Raw genomic sequence first — 18870 nt, forward strand, 5'->3', positions numbered from 1 at the left:
CCCATCAGTGCCGAGGAGCTGGGCGTAATTAGGGGGAAAATATGCAAAGGGTGAGATGAATGAAGCCCTGGGGATTAAATACCGTGGCTGATTTGAGAGTTTGACTCTCCTATGTTCTGACATGGCAGATGGCGACGTCAAAATACGTGTACAATTGCAGCAGTGAAAAATAGCAAAGCAAGGCGCCACTGCTACTGTCTGCAGGGTCCTGAGAAGTGCCTGAATTGGAAAAACACAGTGTTTATCTTGTTTTCCAATCCACTGGGTTTTTCTTCCTTATTTTGTCCAGTTTGGAGTCAGGTATTAACATAGGAAAACAGGGCTGAGTGAAATGGGCTTTTATTCAAGAAGTCCCTGCTCTGCCCAGATTAGCGGATGTCTGCAACTGGACCGCCTTCTCCGTGCCCTTTTCTCACCCTGGACTGACTTTTCCAGGGCTTTGGACACACTTCTCAGATGCCCCTGTGAAACCACAGGAGTCCACAGCACTCGCCAGCCACAGACCTGCCCCACAATTTCTGAACATTTCTATCTGATTCCCATTCAGCAGCTACCCAGATCTTGCTAACTGGAACTGCTTTTGCTTTTTCCTTAGTAACATACAAACACCCATGCAAACAATCTCATCCAAATAGCAATTTCATCAGGTCGATACAAGAAAATTTAACAATTTTTTTTTTTTTTTACATCATGGAAAAAAAAAAAACAGATTTTAGAGGACAGGGAGACTGCAAACTGATGAGACTACACCACATAATTAAAAGAGAGAAAAAGCCAAGATAGGAAAAAAAAAAAAAAAATCTGGAAGGTCTTAAGTAACATAAGACTGACTGAGTCCACAGATACTGAAATACAATGGAATGAGCAAGCAAAAACTGTTGTCGCAGGCCCTGGGTCAGATTTCTCATCACTGCTGGAAAAGCAAACACTTTTGCTGACTTTTGAAGTAGCTCAGAGGCACAAACAGAACTGGCTAACGTGGCCCACATGGTACAAACGTCTATGAAATCCAGAAGTACCTGACTTTTATAGCATTTTGGACATACAAAAAATGAACAGAACACCCCCCCCCCGGCAAAACAACAACAACAACAACAAAACCAACCACAAGCAACTGTGTGGGGTGCAAATGTTTACAGTAACGAATTGGTGAGACACTAACCGAGTTGGGTAGGGTGGTCAGCCACGGCAGGTGAGCCTTCTGTTCTCACGCAGGCTGGGTTCGAGGTATTTCTTTTCACGAGCCCGGTCTTGTACAGGGATGGCTTCCTCCCTAAGGTAATGATGGTCACCTCACACAAACAAGCAGCTGGAAGCTTAGTTCACATTTTTTAATAACATGGCACAGTTTACATTACACAAGAAGGCTCCGCCGATGAGAACATGCTGAAGATTCAGTTGCTTCACTTTTCTTTTCACATAGGATCTAGAAAGGACTTTATTACATACAGGATAAACAGCAAAAAGGTCCGTATAGAACAATCTCTTTACAATACTGAAAGCTACCACTACAGTTCCAGTGTACATATTCCTTGTTTTTTTTTTTTAGTTGTTGTCGTTAAAAAAAAAACAAAAACAAAATAACAAAATGAAAAAAAAAACACCGCACAACATCTGGAGTTCACAAAATCTGAAGCTCACAACTAAACCTTCAGTTTACTACTAAAATAGATCTCTCTGCTTATTAGAAACAATGGTCTGTAGTTAACTTTTTTTTTTTTTTTTTTTGCAAAAACAGGATAACAACGTCAGATAGCACTTTAATATACTAGAAGACCAAATGGAACTAATTTTATTTCATACATATATTTTACAGTCCAGTAGACAAGATATATTGTATTTCTCTGCTAGTAAAGTCATATTCTCTCCAAATATGTAGACAAGAGGCTTAATGTATTATAAAAGTATTATGAAGAGACATTAAGATTGATGCAAACTCAAAAAACACACTCACACACAAGACTTTTTTTCTGCCATCTTTCACCCTCTAACTCGCGATGGCTCCACAAGGTTGACCTGTTACGGCTATTCCCAGACTTGATCACCAGCTGGAATACAGTGCGTCACATTGGGAAACGTGCACCTTACATCGGTCAGTTATTGAATACAGTGAAAACATATCCATCATCTGAGAAAACTTGAAGCTTTCTTTCAGGATCTGTTTGGGTGTAAGTAAATCTCATTACAAAACAGGAAGTGTGTACAGGTATGAAATAGGACACACTAAAAAAGGCATGGTTCTCACATGAGGTGTGTGTGAAGTCACTGGCGACCTGTGTGTGTCTGACAGACACCACCACCCGTCCCCTGATTTTGGCATCTGGCGAATCCCACCCTCCCTGGCACCGGTTGCTCATGTCCTCAGTTACCTCTCCGGGGCTGCACTTGTCCCCAGAGCCCACAAGCGGCAACTTCAGATGCTAAGTTCCAGCCTGGGGTCCAATTTGCAAAATAGGATGTTTCTCCGTTTGAAAAAAAACAAGCAAGGAAAACAGAGTCATATCACGTAAGCGCTTGTTCAGGGAAAATATGACCTTAAGTATGTTGTAAATGGATTTGAAAAGGCTCCTTTGAGTTAGGCGGGCTTTTGTGAAAAGCCCGAACATTCATTGCATAGTTGAAGGGTTTAGCTGTCTATAACAATATATGGGAACACAGCCTTAGCCGACTGTGTTCACTGATATTAAGTAAGTTTGCAAGTAGCACATTTTAAGAATTATTAATGTATTATGTTACTTAATCTTTATCTATTTACATTTGTACAAAGTAAAGCTTTCATCTTACCCTTTTGCATATATGAACCATTAGCTCATGAAGCAATCTCTTTTTACATAACTATGTACACTGTCTGTCTTCCCACCTCATCTGAAAGAATTCTGCATGATGGATGGCGTGGACTTCTCCCCCCGCCCCCCCAAAATTATCATCCAATTGGTGTGTGTTGTCATCTTCACTGTTTTGGTTCAAATCAAAAAGTTTTATACGAGAAAGAAAAAGTAGGAGACGTGAGAACATATGACTGGGCTAAAAGATCTGAAAAATCTCAACATATAATATACAAAACATTTCAAAATGTGCAGAGTCTATACATTTTTTACAAGGGGAAGAGGTGGGGCTTCCCCGCCCCCGCAGTCTATGTGAGCCGTGCAGGAGTTCTGTCTCTCAAGTCCGGCCTGGTGTCTGCCTAGGGTTTCTTCTTCCTCATTCGTGCTCCTGTTCTCGGCTTATCGGGCCTCGATATCCTTCAGCGTGTGGGAAGGGGGCCTCTCCCTTATCTCTGCGGACAGAGGAGTCGTCCTTCTGGGAGAGACCGGGCGGCCCCCCAGCGTGGAGATGAGCGGGGGAGGTGCGCTCAGCGCTGCTGTTGGAGGCGTCTTGTTGAGGAGTCCGTTCTGGTGGCCCGCGGTGGGGCTGATGCGGGGATAGTGCATGCTGGGGAGTCCCGGGGTGATGAGGCTGGGGTGGGGGAGGTGTCCATCGAGGGAGGCGGGGTGCACGGAGTGGAGCCGCGTGTGCTCGTAGTCTTCTCTGAGCATGTGCAAGCGCTCCCGCTCGTCCAGGTGACCTCCCCGCTCGTGCTCCCGCCGAGGGTCCACAGACAGCGGGTGGTGGTGGTGGTGGTGGTGGTGGCTGTAGTCGTGAGGCTCCCGGTCCCTGAAGGAGCGGTCGGCTTCGTACAGCCGGGGAGTCGAGAGCCGGTGGAGCGGGTCGTTCCTTAGCAGAAAGTCCCTGCCCAGCGGGTCTCTCCGGTGAATGTCAAGTTCTCGGTAAGGATCCCTCAAGGGGTCCCGGATGGGGTCCCAGTGGAAAGAAGGGTACGGGAAGCGCTCTCCGCCCGGGAGGGGGCTGATGCCCATGAAGGGGGTCATCATGCGAGTCCTGTCCAGGCTGCTGATGCTGTTCATGGGGTGAATGCCCGTCACCCCCACCGTCATGGGCATTGAGGCCAGGGGCCCTGGGTGCACGCTGGACGAGGAGTTGGGAGGCGGCGGCTCCGAGGCCCGGTGGGTCTGCGGGGCCTCTGGAGGCAGGTCGTGGTCTTCCTTCCGCTCCTCCTTCACCTTGACCTCGGAGCTCTTCTTGGGGTTCTCGTAGGCCGGCTCACCCTTGCGCGGCTCGGCCTCCCGGCTCGAGGTGCTGTTGGGCCTGGCACTCTCCACCACCGGGGTCCGCACGTAGGGAGATGGCACCCGGGCCAGCTGCTTGGCCTCTTCGCCCGCGGCGCGCCCCTCGTGGCCGTGCCCGTCCTTCTCGGGCAGGTGGCCCTCTTTCGCCTTGTGCTCGTCGGTGGCCAGGTCCTTGCGGGATTCCGAGTGGTCTCTCTCCCTCTCTTTGGGTTTGTCCTTCTCCCGAGCCTCAGTGTTCAGATGAGCCCGGATCTGGTCAGTGGAGCTGCGGGTATGTCCCAGGGCATTCACCGGGAGGATAGGTGCTGGTGAAGGGTGGCTGGAGTGTCTCTTCTCGACGCTTTCCCTGGGGGAGAGAGGGGAAGACAAGGACGCAGATGAAATGAAACCGCGAGTCGGCCGAGCCAGGGGCTGCGGGTGAAATGGTGGTGTGAAGAGGACAGGCTGGGGGCTGCTTCCCATGGTCGCCAAGGCAGCGGCCATGCCCTGGGCAGGGCAGAGCCAGCCACCCTCATCCTACTTACCTAGATTTTAGAGGAAGCTTAATGGGGGAGACGGACCAGGGATGAGGGTGAGGGGGAGTCTGCCGGGAGCAAGAATCTCTCTGCATGTAAGAGCCTCAGCCAAGAGCACAGAAGAGCTTCCAGGAAGCCAAGATGGCTGCATGCGGTCAATAAGGCAGTGATGCGGCAATTCAGCCCCACTGTCTGGACGCTCAGGATTGTCTAGTGTTAAGAATCACGTTTTAAGAGCCCAACGCCCGCCAAGTATCACTTTTCTTCCAACTTTGCAACACAGAGCCAGTGGAAGGAAGGGTTCAACGTCAGTGTCACAGAAGTCTCTTGCTCCTTACAAGGACAAGTGACCAGTTTCAGAGCAAAGAACGTGGATATGGAGCCATCTCCAAGACACAGCATGTGAGAGAGGCTCAAAAGGAAGTCACAGCTGGAGGACTTTTGGGTTGCAAAGAGCACTTGTGCACCAGATGGGATAAGAAAGCCAAAGTCTGATGAGAAGACCGAGGGAAGGCAGTAGGAAAAGCAGGTCCCTAAACACAAAACCTCATGAGGACATTGAAAACAATTTTAGAGAGCAGCTGTGAGTGAAAACGCGAGACAAGAATTTTAGAGACCTGTCTTGGATGGGGGCTCAAGAGTATTGGGCAGAAAATGCAAAAACAAATACAATGACAATAAGGTAAAACTTGAGTTAAAACTAAGACCAGGCAAATCTTACAGATGGCGCCAAGACAGATATGGCAAAGTTGAGGAGAGCGGCAGCCTGCCACGCTGGCTTGGTGCTGGTGTGCAAGGATCAGAGGACCACAGTGAGAGAATTCAGGAGGCTCCCGTATAAGGGCTGTTTCCTGCCCACATGCAGAGAAGAAGAGTAACTTTTAAGGGAAGTATGGAAGAAGAGTACATTTTATTTATTAAGCTTCCTGACTTTAATCCAAGAGGCCATTTTGACGCCATCCAGAGAAACACGCAAAGGGCTGGTGGCCACATCCTGCACTGCACCTAGTGACAGGCTGTGTACGGAAAGCTGGCGGCCTAGGGTCGGCCACATTAGGTTGCTATGCGTGCCTCATTTCGGCAGTTCACAGCTCAGAGCTGAATGTCAGAAACGTTCCTCCCAGTGGTTAAGAAATTGTTATCATACTGCCTTGAAGGAAAATTTGTCTTTTTCTTTTATCAGTCAGCATAATGGCCTCTGATGAGTATCTACTAATCTGCCGCATTCAGAGCCTGCAAAGCTGAATTCTTTGAAATTACTAGGATATACACACACACACACACACATACACGGTATACAAAGAAAAGAAACATTAAAGATTTGGATCAAAATTGAATCTTAAGTACTGCAAGGAAATTGGGATTAGGTATTTTCTGTCAGGCATATTTGTGCATTCCTTATCAGTTCATTTAAACTGAAAATAGCCTAAAGAAAGAAAAAAGGAGACATTTTGTCAAGAATGCGTATGATATTCTTTGGAAAAAAATACTGCAAGACATTCCCTCTTTAACACTACTTTTTTTTCTAGGCATGGGTTACCAAGTGCAGAGACAATGGTTAACAAAATTATCCACTAGTGAAACCAAAACCAAACCAAAACTGCTTGTCGACGTTTCTCTACATCTAGGTGAGTAAAATCGTATTAGTCATCTGTGAGCCCCAGGCTTTGAGTTTGAACAAAATTTGAGAAAAATATGATGAGGCAATGCAAACATGGCTTTCTAAAAGAAAACAAAAAGAAGAAAAGAGCGAGAAAAACCTATGGATGGTTTAATGGACTGCACGGACTTGAAAGCAAATATGGAATTGATTCATGCTGTGTGTGTCTGGCCCAAAGCTCCAACTCCCTGTCTGCTAGAGAAAGAGTTCTGTTTGGACACGCTAACGGGGTCTTAGGACGTGCTGATGTATAACTGCGACTGAGACAGGAATCTGTTGCTAGCTCTGCTATCTCCTACCGTCACCATATGCTACGGGCCATGGGGACTGCGAGGGGCTGCGGGCACTGGCTGTGGGGATGAGCTGAGGCTACCGGGGTGGCTAAAGCACGAGGCTGGGACAGGGAGGGTGGGCGGCCGGTTCCACTGGTACTTGGCACAGAGCAGGCTCCCCCGTGGGGACTCGAGAGCGGTTTCTTTCCGTACCTTTCTTTGTCATCTTTACTAACAGATGAGTCTCGTTTATCTACATCTCTATCTCTGTCATGAGCTGCAGCGGACGCGCTGCGCTCCAGCTCCCCTGGCTTCAGCCAGGGCGGAGGGGTCGGGAACGACGGAGGCGTTCGGTGCAGCCGGTTCCAGGGTTCGTGAGGGTTGCTAAAGTTCTGCACACTGGGGCCATCCTTGTGGCCGAACATTGAGTTGGGTGCTGAAATGGTGAAGTGGAGAACAAAAAGGTTTAAGAGAAATTATATAATCTGCTGTAATGAAGGTACTTACCAAAAAACTTTTAACAGCATTCAGAGTTAAAATGAATACATATTATTGGGAGCTGGAAAAGGAAAGGAGATTAACAAATTCATTAGAGGAAGTCTTGTCCTACACTGGAGAGGTAGCTCACAGCTTTCTTTTTCTTTTTAAAACCAAAAGCAAAGGTGGGGGCAGGGAAAATTAAAAAGGAAAAGGGACCAAATGGGTATTGAGATAACCTAATTCAACGTATCTGGTGCATGCATAAGTTCCAGGCATGCAGAAGGGTGTGTTATGATGGTGGGATTTGGATTAATAACTCTAAATTAATTCAGAGTAGAAGTCACCGTCTCCTTTACCCACCGCGGCCCTCTCAAGTGTCACCAGAGACCAGATAGGACCTTGCCCTCAACAGACACACCGGTCTCCCTGATGTATTTTAAATAAAGACCGACCTGTGACGGTATGCTTAGAGACACGTTTTAGCTCTTCCTGTACCCGGAATATACGGTATGTGGCACGAAAGAAAATAATTTGCATATCCAGCGACTAAATACTAATGTTTAGAACGTGAGATGGGGTTGTAATTCTTCTCCTAATCGAGGTGGGCTTTTTTAATAGTAGAAAACTGCAAAGTCCTCCTAGATGATGGAGAATAAAATGTTGCCACATCTTGATTATCTCAAGCCTGGTGCTGTCTTACTGCTATTTTTCATTGTGCTTTTTTCAATTCCACGAATGCCACGGGCAAGATGAAATGTAACTACTGCTTTCATTTCTAATGTGAGTTGCAGCCAAAATCTTGGAGAGCAGAGATGGGATGTGGATGAAACTCTGAACTTGAGTAAACTCTCTGTGGTCATCAATGACACTGCCGTTCCTGCCCCTCAGAACTGGAGAGCCACAGGGGGCCGCCCTCACAGTGGGGGCCGCCCTCACAGTGGTGGCTCTGCACGCTTCCACCTCACCCCACTGTGAAGGCCTGCTGCTTTTGCAGTGATATAATTTACACTGGTCCCCCCCCAGAGCATAGTTTTCCTTTTCTCTAGAAAGGTCTGGAGCCATATGCGGATCACAGGAGATAAAAAGTCCAAGGCAGATTTTTAAAAGTTAGAGGTACTCACTAACGGAAGGATTTCCAAGTCCCCCGAAGGCATTGCCACCAACGGCTGCTAGGCCTGTGAATGTAGACGGCCGATTAAAAGGCTCTGCAAACAGGATGGGGAAGAAGGAAATGGTCAGGGGCTGTGCTGAGAGGGGAACCCAGAACTTCCTGGGAGCGGGGCGATGCGGGATCCCTGCCCTCTCTACACCCCCACCTGGCCTGTCCCACTTCTCCTACCGGATGGTGTACAAGGTTTTCATTACACTTGGATTTAGGCACTGGGTTAGCAAAATGTTTCTGAGGGCTCTAATTCCACAACTGTGCATTTTGCATTACTCTTCCTTTGCCCAGTGGGGACACTACTCAAGCCAGGGTGTACAACTTGCCTTCCTGCCCAGTCTCGCCTCTGCCAGGAGTACCCTCTGCAGGTTCTAACAGAACAGAAAGGAGGTGGCATCTGAATCCATGGTGAAACTCTGAAGGCACGCCTACGATATGCCCTGATGTTGTGCAAGGCAATGCCTGCATCTGCCTGTACACTTTGCAGATGGGATCGAATATGCAAAGGCCACACAAAGCATGCACCTTCATTAGGAAGAGACTCATTCATCGGGGCAGTGACATGTGGAATAGCACCTCTCCATAACATCAGCTTGTGTTTCTTTCCGCTTCCTAGAGGTGACCTTCGCTACGGGGCAAGAGCTCACCATCTTCTTCCAAAGGGCAGGAACAGGCTGTTGTAAACTGGGATTCCCTGAGATACCAAGGGATGGCTCTCACCCACTGCACCATGGTAAGCTCAGGAAGAACCACTGCTGAGCACAGCTCCACTACGGAAAGAATGTGGTGTGAGGGATGACATCTGGAAGCTGGATGGCATGTATTGAAACTCCTAAGAGAGTACCATCTCCTGCCTAAGTGGTAAGCGGGGTATCTGGGAGTCCCACCAGTTTGCCTGGAGGTGCAGTGGAAGCATGGTAAACACAGCAGGGTTGCCTGAAGCACACACTTCAGTTCCCATGACTTTGGGTGACTCACCTAGGTGGGCAGCGGGGTTGAGGAAGTTGCTGTGATGAGGAGGTGGCCCAAAAGGGGTCCCAGTTGGGTGTGCAGCACCTGTTAAGTCAAACATAACAAAACCAGAGTTTAAAAAAGCCAACTTCGAAGATGCAACCGGCTTCTACTTGCTTAAGGGCCCCATGAGAAAAAATGTTCAACGGAGGTCATGGCTAAAGTCCACCCAGGCCCCTGCAGGCAAGACACGGGGTAAAAGAAAATGTTGTGTTTTTTTTGGAAGCAGAAAATCAATCATCCCTTTTTCACTTTCCCAGCATGGCTGGCCACCACCAAAAAGAGGTATTTCTTTTTAAAGCCGATGACACACAGTATTACAAAGACAGCAGTAACTCCCCTGGGTCATGGGAGGAGGGGAGGTTTCATAACCAAGTAAATTTGGAGAAATACTGGATTAAAAAGAGCTAAGCCAAGTTTCTTTACTGAAGGACTTCTTAGAGCCGTTAATAAGCTTATAGGCTCCTTCATTCTCTAAGAGGGGAACATTTCGTCACGGCATCCTTTCCTCATAGACTGAGTATCTCGGAGGACCAAGTTTTCGCTTTGAGAAACACTGTTCCAGACACCCAGCCCGTTACCATCCCTGGCTCAGGAGGGGTGGTCCTCGGCTACGCTGCCCTGGGGCCTTGCAGAATCCCTTCTCCTGAAGAATATGTTAGTTCGCGTGCAGCCACTTCGAAGGATACTATAAGGCCCAACTCTATAAAACTCATTGTTGTGAGTTACATTAGGTTGTAGGAGATGAAGTCCTCTGATGTCTCTCAACTTTCAATGCCAGGAAAAGCCGGTTGATTCTTCTGTTTTGGGGCACTAAAAATGTTACAACTGACTCACAGGTTTTTGCTTTGCCTGCCCGGGAGCTCAGGTCTAATTTAGTGGTTTCCTTCAGTTTTCCCTTGATCCACATTTCCTCCTCTACTCTGTATTTTGCCTAATGTGTATTTCTTGAAGATGCCTCTATTCCTGTTTTTGAAGGAAGCCAGGAAAGGAAGGAAGGAGAGAGAGAAAGAGAGTGTGCAAATGTGAATTAGGGAAGGACATTTCTAAAGGCTTAGGGTGCCAAATGGCCTTGTTAATATGAGGCCACTTACTAGCTAAGGAGGCTAGCTCCCTGGAAGGCAGGCTTTGTCCTAGATGAGAGATTTGCCAAGGTCATCTGAAGAAGTCTCTAGTTTATATTCATGGGATTAGCACCCAAAAGCAAGATGAAAATGGCTGGATTTCTTAAGTATGTACAAGTTATACACATCAGTTACAAGGTTCACCAAATAACCATTTTGGGCAGAATCCCATACTGCTTATCCTAAAGAAGGTTACATTCTAGAATGGAAGTATAAACAGGGCCTGGATAAAGAATTTAGGAATAACTGTTCCATAATCCTTTGCATTTTGTCTAAGTTCCTATAAACAAATATAAATTCCTTTAGGAAGATGGATTAAACGTAGGGGTCATTGCTGTCTGCGCTCTGTTAACTCAATTTATGTTTTGGACTGCTGTTCCCTGGGCTGCAAAAGTCTTGTGGCCTGGGTTTGGAGAGGAAGCCACACAGTACAGAAGGAACATCATCCCGGTCCCGGTAGCTCAGGATTGGAAGACACCTGAGGGGTTATCTATCCAGTCCTGCACGCTGGCTTATTTTCCACCTGGGAAGTGTAAGAATGATACCCCGCCTCCACATAGTGAACATATTCCAGGATATTCATCAGGCATTAGCAGTGTTGTCGGCTAAACAAAATTTTGGCCACATACTGTCTGTGTAGTGCAAGCTAATTAATGCTTCAATGAAGACCAGAGCTTTGCTGAGCCCAGGGCCCCCAGGGGTGCCTTGCAGTTTCAGAATTATTGAAGCAAAAGAAGCCAATTCATCCATTTGGCTCAAATGGAAGCCAGAGAGAAATCTATTTCTCTCCAAAAATCGCTCTGAATGTAGCCCTGTCTCAGAGCCTAGGTGCCATGGTAACAGAGCCTTCAAATATGTCCCTAGACAGCACTGACAGAGAAAAACCTGAGACCTTAGCAAATTCCATCTACCCTCCAGGGGGATTCACTTGCTTTGCTAGCAAGGCCTATTATAATGATGATTTCTTGCAATGTGGGTGCTTCTCTCTTCCTGCACCGAAGAGCCAGAGGTCCACCCACAGTGAGTCTTGGATAAAAGCCTGGGGTGGCAGCTGGCAGGATGGCTGTGAGACTTGTCCCATAAGGATCAGAAATGGGGAGCCCCTTGACCGCTTACGAGCAGAAGAATAAATTCTGCTTAGCACAGTGGGTATGAAGTTATTAGCAGAATGAGCTCAATGCCATCATTTTTAAGTGTTAACTGAGCAGAGCTCTGTGTGCCAGAAATTACGCTTAAAAAAGCTTTAAAGAAGACAGAATGACAAGAAACTCTTGATACCAAGAGGGCTGTTCTCATCCACCACACAGTCCTTACAGCCGCTGCCTTTTGTTTCTACCTGGAGCAGGAATGAGCATAATCGTCACTCTCTACCTCACCCCTTCCACACGCACGCTTGACAGTGTGTATTCTCAGAGGTTAAATGAATTACAGATCTGATGAACAGGTCACTTGGGTGTTTATGCTGTTTCCTAAATTTCTTCCATCGCTTTAACCAACCAGACAATAGTATTATGTTTTGTAGCAGAGAGAACCAGCAACTGAGTGGCCCACCCTCCCTTATCACAGACCACACTCCTGGCAACTGCCTTAATCGTCTTTCTTTATCCTCAGGACTTTAAAACACAGCATGACTGAGCATCCTGGTGCAACATTACAGTGCTCTGCGGGCACCATATTAAGGGCGACCGCATCCTTCTATAATTCCTGGCATTGTTTCCTTCCCATCTGCCCTTGCAAGCCTTCTGATCTTTCTCAATAGCAATTGACATGCTTGTGAGTTATACCGGTTTAATATAGAAGCAAATAATGAACCGAAGCGATGTGAATCCCTGTAAGGGAAAGATGATCTCTGCTTCCTCCTTTAATGAAAGAGTGTATCAATGAAGATTCCCAACCTGCTGGATGTGCTGCGATGTTGCCTTGGAAGCTGGCATACATTGTATTTTTGAAGGTGGTGATTGAGCGGCGGCTCAGAGCCCAAACCTCATTTATTTAGTTACCTGAGAACCACATTTCTCAGCTCTGCTCCCCCACCCAAACCCACACTCACCAGCGGCAGAGAACAAAGTTGAAGGCCGTGCCAGGTCATGGGGGTGGTGGATGGCTCCAAAGAGACTGGGGCCTGGAGGGCGGCTCAGGAACTCAGGTTTCAGTCCGAAGTCCAGCTTATGTGGGTCTGACTGCATCTGTTTCTATACAGCAAGGGGGACAGTAAGGATCCCAAGGCCAACAGCAAGGAAGAAAGGTGTTAGTGAAGAGCTGGAGCTGGAGACTGTGAACTGTGCACTCGGGTTCAAGTTTACAAACACTGAGAGAAAGCAGCTACCCAAAAACCATTTCACCCTCAAATGTCAGATCTGCAGGCCGGTAGTGCCTGTTACACCAGAAATGTCTAGTGACAACACTAGTGTTTGGTCTGGTTTTTTCTTGTTTTTTTTTTTGAGACGGAGTCTCCCTCACTCTGCCGCCCAGGTTGGAGTGCACTGGTGTGATCTCGGCTCACTGCAACCTCTGCCTCCCAGGTCCAAACGATTCTCCTGCCTCAGCTTCCCAAGTAGCTGGGATTACAGGTGCCTCCCAGCACGCCTAGTTAATTTTTGTATTTTTTGTGGATATGGGGTTTCACCATGATGGCCAGAGTGGTCTCAAACTCCTGACCTCAAGTGATCCGCCCACCTCGGTCTCCCAAAGTGCTAGGATTACAGGTGTGAGCCACCGCGCCCAGCTATGTTTGGTCTTTAAGGTTAATGGCTTGAGAAATAAAACCATATCCTATTTATGGAGACTGCCACCACTCCCAAAGTAGTTCAGTGTTTTGCTATAAAGGCCCATTTTAGTAAGATTTAAAATAATGGTGTCTTAACGCTCATTTTATTAGGAATTCTGCATGAATAATCTGCTGTATAAATTAATTGTTTAATGACTCTTTGCCATACTCTAATAGATCACAGTTCATTAGTAACTGAAAGTTATGCAGAAATATTTGCATGTCTATAAGCTTTCAAATGATTATTGTTATATAATAAAAAAAGAAAAAGTAGGAATATTAATTTAACTAATAGAGGCCCTATCTCTTCCTTCTACCTGTAATTACCTGAGGAAGGTGGGGGGGTCCGTCCAGACAAGTAAATCATAATCCCAGCACTTTGGGAGGCCAAGGCGGGCTGACTGCCTGAGCTCAGGAGTTGAAGAGCAGCCTGGGCAACATGGTGAAACCCTGTCTCTACTAAAATACAAAAAATCAGCTGGGCCTGGTGGTACGTGCCTGTAGTCCCAGCTACTGGGGAGGCTGAGGCACGAGAATTGCTTGAACCTGGGAGGCAGAGGTTGCTGTGACCGAGGCTATCTCCAAAGAAAAAAAAAAAAAAAAGACTCGTGTGTGAAGTCCTTATCATGGACAGAAATCACTCTGTTTCCTCTTCTTTATGCATCCTCGGGCTAATCTTTCTGCCCACCATCCTCTTAGGCAGCAGAAATTGGTTCATAATCTTCATCTCAATCTTCCCCTGGCATCATTCTCTAGGCTAGAGGCCCTCACACCAGCATGATTTCAAAGCTGCCCCACCTCCTTGTTTCTTGACAGCTTTCTCTTTGAACTGGCTTCACACCTCCTTGGATAAGCACTGCTCCCAAGGCCTGGGGTCCTGGGACTTGAAGCTTCCAGTTGACGTTCCCTTGCTATGATCTTGACTTTCCCTCGCTATGAACTCTTTCCCATCCAGTCTCCTGGGTTTTCAGCCCCTTTGGCCCCATTCTAGCCTCAGCTCAATCTCTCTCATGTCCTGAGGGATCCTTGCCCGGCTGTACAACAGCAAAGCCCCATCAGGGGGCATCTATATTGACAGAACATGGCATGAGGCTCTGAGACAGGGAAGTCTGCTATTCCCTTACTGCTGAAGGCAACGTCCCACTCATCCATCACCCCCACTGAAAGCGAAAGCTACCCGTGCTCCTCCAGCTGGAACTGACACCACCCATTAAGAGAGCACACACACTTTCCTCACTGTTTACACACACACTGATCCTCATTACTGAACTCTAAGCAACTAGACGCCAGGAAGAACGCGTGCCCCCAGCTCGGCACAGTAAGGAACTTGCAGGCGTAGGCTCTTTCGATAAATACTGGGTAAGCGACTAAAAGAATGCGTAAAGGAACGTTACAGAGAAAGGGAAGATGCAATCTCTGCTCAGATCTACAGGGAACGCTATAATGAAAGTCCCGCCAGCAAGTCATAGCCAAGCCTCAAAACCAAGCTTCTAATTCACTATGAATCTATACAATTCTTTTGAGGACCTCCTTTAATTTGGTGGCCAAATTATTTAGTGCTAATATTGCATGGTACATAGCACAGTTCCATTAACCACAACTTAGGGCCATGAAGCAAAATGGAGCTTGGGGATTACAAGCAGTTTGCTGAAAAGGGAAGATGAACGAAGTTATCTCATGTTCAAGAGGTCTTTCTAATTGAATTGGGATAATGAACGTTTAAGTCACTGGGGACACTTTTATGGGAAAGAAGTTGCTAAAGTGGCATGTGCAACATCCCTCATCGCTTTTAACCAAAGAAGTTACAAGGAAGATGTGCTTTACCTACCGTTCCACTAACCACATCAACCAGAACAAAAACTGAATTGAACTAATCATCAAAATCTAGTCAGCTCTTCAAAGCATACGCATTTTCTAGGATAGACCACAAGACTTCCAATTAAACTTCCCCTAACGATAAAGTACAAGTGAGCCAAACTCACTGCTGGCATGTTATAAGAAAGAGCAGGTATCTGACAACCAAAGCAAAGTATCTTAGTGACCTCATTGATTGAGGTTTGCATCTTAACTTTTAACTGGGTTGTTTTATTTTTTATGTATTCATTTTTTTTTTTAAAGAAATGGGGTCTTGCTATGTTGCCCAGGCTGGACGAAACTCGCAGGCTCAAGGGGTTCTCCTGCCTCAGCCTCTGGAGAGGCTGGAACTTGGGTTGTTTTATTTTAAAAATCATATAACCCTTTTAAAAACATTTCTCTTCTGTGATGAAGAGCTCTATCTTCTGGCTCACTGGTCTCCTGTATTTCTTTCATGAGAGCTCCCAAATGCTGGTAGGACTAAAAGCTTGTTCCTGAAGAAATGGATTAAGTGAAGCTTATTGGAGTTATCTGATTGCTTGTTTGCTCCTGTTTTTACGGGCATGGTAACATAGCCTGTAAATATCCAGACTGTAAAATACAGACTTGTCAGTTACTTTGTTTCCTAAGCGAAGTGCTGATGCTGTATCCAGGGACTCGCAGAAGTTCTCGATCTCTCCCCTACTGAGTCATAAAGGCTCTAGCAGAACATGGAATATATTCATCCCTATGATGAAAATATAGACGAAAAGGAAGAACCATCTTTGGACAGCGAGGTAACTGGCCAGAACGCGGCTCCTGCAAGTCCTGACTGTATTCCAGCCCCCGGCACTGACCATCAACAGGACCAGTGACAGTTCAGTGGCATCGTCTTCATACAGGGCATACGTGACTCTACTGTTTTCCCACAGCCAAAAAATGAAAAGAATGCAGCAGTCACTATTTTTACAAAAACCCAAACCCAACATTCATTTGTAGCTCTTCCCAGATGCAAAGTATTTTCTGTATTCTAATTTTTGGTCACTACAATTTTATTTCCAAAAGCTTTATTTTAGCATTTAATCCATATTCAAGCCCTTTGGATCAATAAAATGACAAAATTATAAAAAAGGGGAACCCCAGGGCATTATCAGTTTGCTTTTGTTTTGTAATTTCACTGGTGGTTTCCCTAATTAATAGATTTCTGAGCTGGCTGCTGTGGCTTGCACTGTAATCCCAGCTACTTGGGAGGCTGAAGCGGGAGAACTGCTTGGGGCCGGGAGTCTGAGACCAGCCTGGGCAACACAGTGAGACCCTCCATCTCTACAAAAACAATCAAGAAATTAGCCAAGTATGGTGGTATATGCCTAAAGTCCCAGCTGCTTGGGAGACTGAGGTGGGAGGATCAATCAGCCCAGGAGTTCAAGGCTGTGGTGAGCTATGACTGTCCCCCTGTACTCCAGCCTGGGCAACAGAATGAGATCCTGACTCTAGGGGGGAGGAAAAAAAAAAGTTAAGACTTCTGAGTAGCTTTTCCAAGAGGGGCTTGATCCTTCCTAACTATGGGTCTGTAAGATGTATTTTAAATGCCTCGTTAATCAGGTTCTCCCGAGCACATCACACACTCACATGCCCATCCCATTCTTCCTATACCAGGAAGGTCGGACTGACCTTGACTTTCTGTTGGTGGTGGTAAATCTGCCAGGCGATGTGAACATGCATAGCACACCACTTCCCTGGTTTCTGGAACAAGAAAGAGCAACGTGGTTAGGAGGAAGACATTTCAGAGAAAACCACCTTCAATTTCCCCAAAGCTTTCAGCAGATTTTGGCTGCAGAGGCTTTTTTCATGAAACAAGAGTGCTTTGTGCTCTCCAAGTGCTTTTCCATCAGCAGCTCTCCAGCGCCCAGTCATAAGGGAGTCACAGCCAGCTCCCCCTCTTTCCCCACGTGGGCTTGCTACTCAGAAAACCACATTGACAAGGACCTCCCCGGTTAGCAAGGACAAGATGGCAAAAGCCTGAATCCCACTCTGTGTCTCTTCTCTTTCTTTTCTGGTGCCAGCTGGCAGACCTGGTAGAGTGGGAAGCCCTACTTAACAAATGCTGCCATGCTATAATGCAAATCAGCTGTTCAGAAGAGCTCATTAGTGAATGTCTGTGAGTCAAATCAAAATAAGAGAGGGTACAGAACCTGTCCTAACCGCCCCCAAGACTGTGGTTGTTTTTAACCCCCAAAGTGGTACAAAGAAATTCGCATTTTGACTGAAGCCCAGTTACCATAAATGCTAAGAGTCAACTACTCATTCATGTTGGTTCCTACGTTTAAAAAAAGAAAAGAAACAAAGAGAAGAATTCCTTCCTTCCTATTCTCTAGGCCTCTGCAGACCTCAAGTCCATCCTCAAGTCCATCCTCCACCCTCTGGGGTTGAATTTGAATCAATTATCTCTCCAATTATTTCATGTCTTGCTTTATCAGGAGTGGAGTACTGTGAGTGTATTCTCTTCTACCAGTCAGCGGGCAGGGACCACCTCTTCACTTCATTTCTACTAAGTTATCTACCCATAAGCTCGGGGTGCGTGCTCAGTAACTACTGGATACATGAGAAGAAAACACAGCCTCATTCTACATCGGCGAAGAACAAAAGCTTCTGGTTTCTACAGTATGGGGTTATTGCCGAAAATATATACTTAAATGCAAGTCTGGGTCAGTTCTTTTCTCTTGCAATGAAATTATTCATTGAATAATTTGAAATCACAAATAATATACTGCCTCACCTAAGTGATGACACATTCTCCTTTCTCCCCTGGAGAAATCAAATTATCTGATTATATGCCCTAGAAATGAGTTATGTATAGTAAGAAATCTGCTGTCCATCCATCTTCTGTCCAACAATTCATCACGTCTGTCTTACCCCCAACCACCAGGATTCATCCAGAGGTCATCACACTGGCCACTCTCCAGACCTCGAGAACAATTTGCTTTAAGCAAGATGTTAAGAAACCAAATGCTTATAGTATCTCCTTCCTGCACCTTAAAAGGAGGTCAAACGGCTATGGCAAGTCAATGCCACCTAGTACAGAAAGAGGGAGCCACCAGCCAAAATAAACAGACCCAGCTACATATTTTCTAAGTGCGAGAGAGACTAACTTCAGCCTACAGCTTAAGTCTTTCCCCTTAAGTTCCAACTAGTCAAACCTTTTTCCAGAACTGCTAAGAAGAGATCAGACTCAGTTGACTTTTCTCTGTTGTAGAGAGAAAAAAGCCAATGGCCTCCAACGGTCAAAGCAAAACGATTTAGGCCATTTTCAATCACACTACCTGAAAAACCCAATCACCGTCATTCCGATGTCTTATTCCAACATTTCTATGGCTTATTTCCTTGTAATAGACTTGTATTTTTAACCCACAGGGAGTCAAATAGAGGTTGCAAAACAGTTCTATAAGAAGCTTTCTTACCCTTAACATAGGTCTGAAAGGATCTGTCAACTGTGAAGAGAAAATGACAACTTGGTTACATGCCTGTCACTCAAACAATTGCTCTAATTAACAAATTTGTAGTGCTTCATTAGGAGGGGAAATTAAAATGTTAGAATTTTACTTTTAAATGAAGTCCTTTTAGAGAATAATTAACCCATTTTTACACTATCAAAAGTGCCAAGTGTCCCCTCCCCCACTTCACAAGCCTTGGTACATCTACGCTGACAAGCCCCTGTACAAGTTTAATCAATAGCAATGTGCCCTCTGGCAATGTGATTTGCTCACATCACACACCAGGAGTTTCACTGTTTTGAGCTCCAACCACACTGGGTAGGTCTGAGGCAGAATGGCCTTCAGACCCCAGGCTTTTACAGCTGTAGTACAGCTCTACTAACTGGTATCTGGGGAGAGGTGTTCTTTCCATCCATCCATCCAGGAGA

At 46.2% G+C, this 18870-nt stretch overlaps 1 protein-coding gene across 2 annotated transcripts in view; it reads right to left on the reverse strand.

Annotated features, from left to right (window-relative positions):
- Positions 1-1311: 1311 nt before the first annotated feature.
- The window catches only part of AUTS2 (AUTS2, activator of transcription and developmental regulator), a 1213344-nt gene continuing 1195785 nt past the window's right edge, over positions 1312-18870 (reverse strand). For both annotated transcript variants that reach the window (XM_025378773.1, XM_025378772.1), the window contains 7 exons: positions 18410-18439; positions 16623-16694; positions 12402-12543; positions 9195-9272; positions 8176-8259; positions 6788-7010; positions 1312-4473 (listed from right to left, as the gene is read on the reverse strand). In XM_025378773.1, coding sequence (XP_025234558.1) covers positions 3225-4473; positions 6788-7010; positions 8176-8259; positions 9195-9272; positions 12402-12543; positions 16623-16694; positions 18410-18439 — 1878 coding nt within the window. In that variant the 3' untranslated portion in view covers positions 1312-3224. The remainder of the gene's footprint in view (positions 4474-6787; positions 7011-8175; positions 8260-9194; positions 9273-12401; positions 12544-16622; positions 16695-18409; positions 18440-18870) is intronic.

The sequence above is a fragment of the Theropithecus gelada genome, chromosome 3, assembly GCF_003255815.1.
Source record: "Theropithecus gelada isolate Dixy chromosome 3, Tgel_1.0, whole genome shotgun sequence".
Lineage (NCBI taxonomy): Eukaryota > Metazoa > Chordata > Mammalia > Primates > Cercopithecidae > Theropithecus > Theropithecus gelada.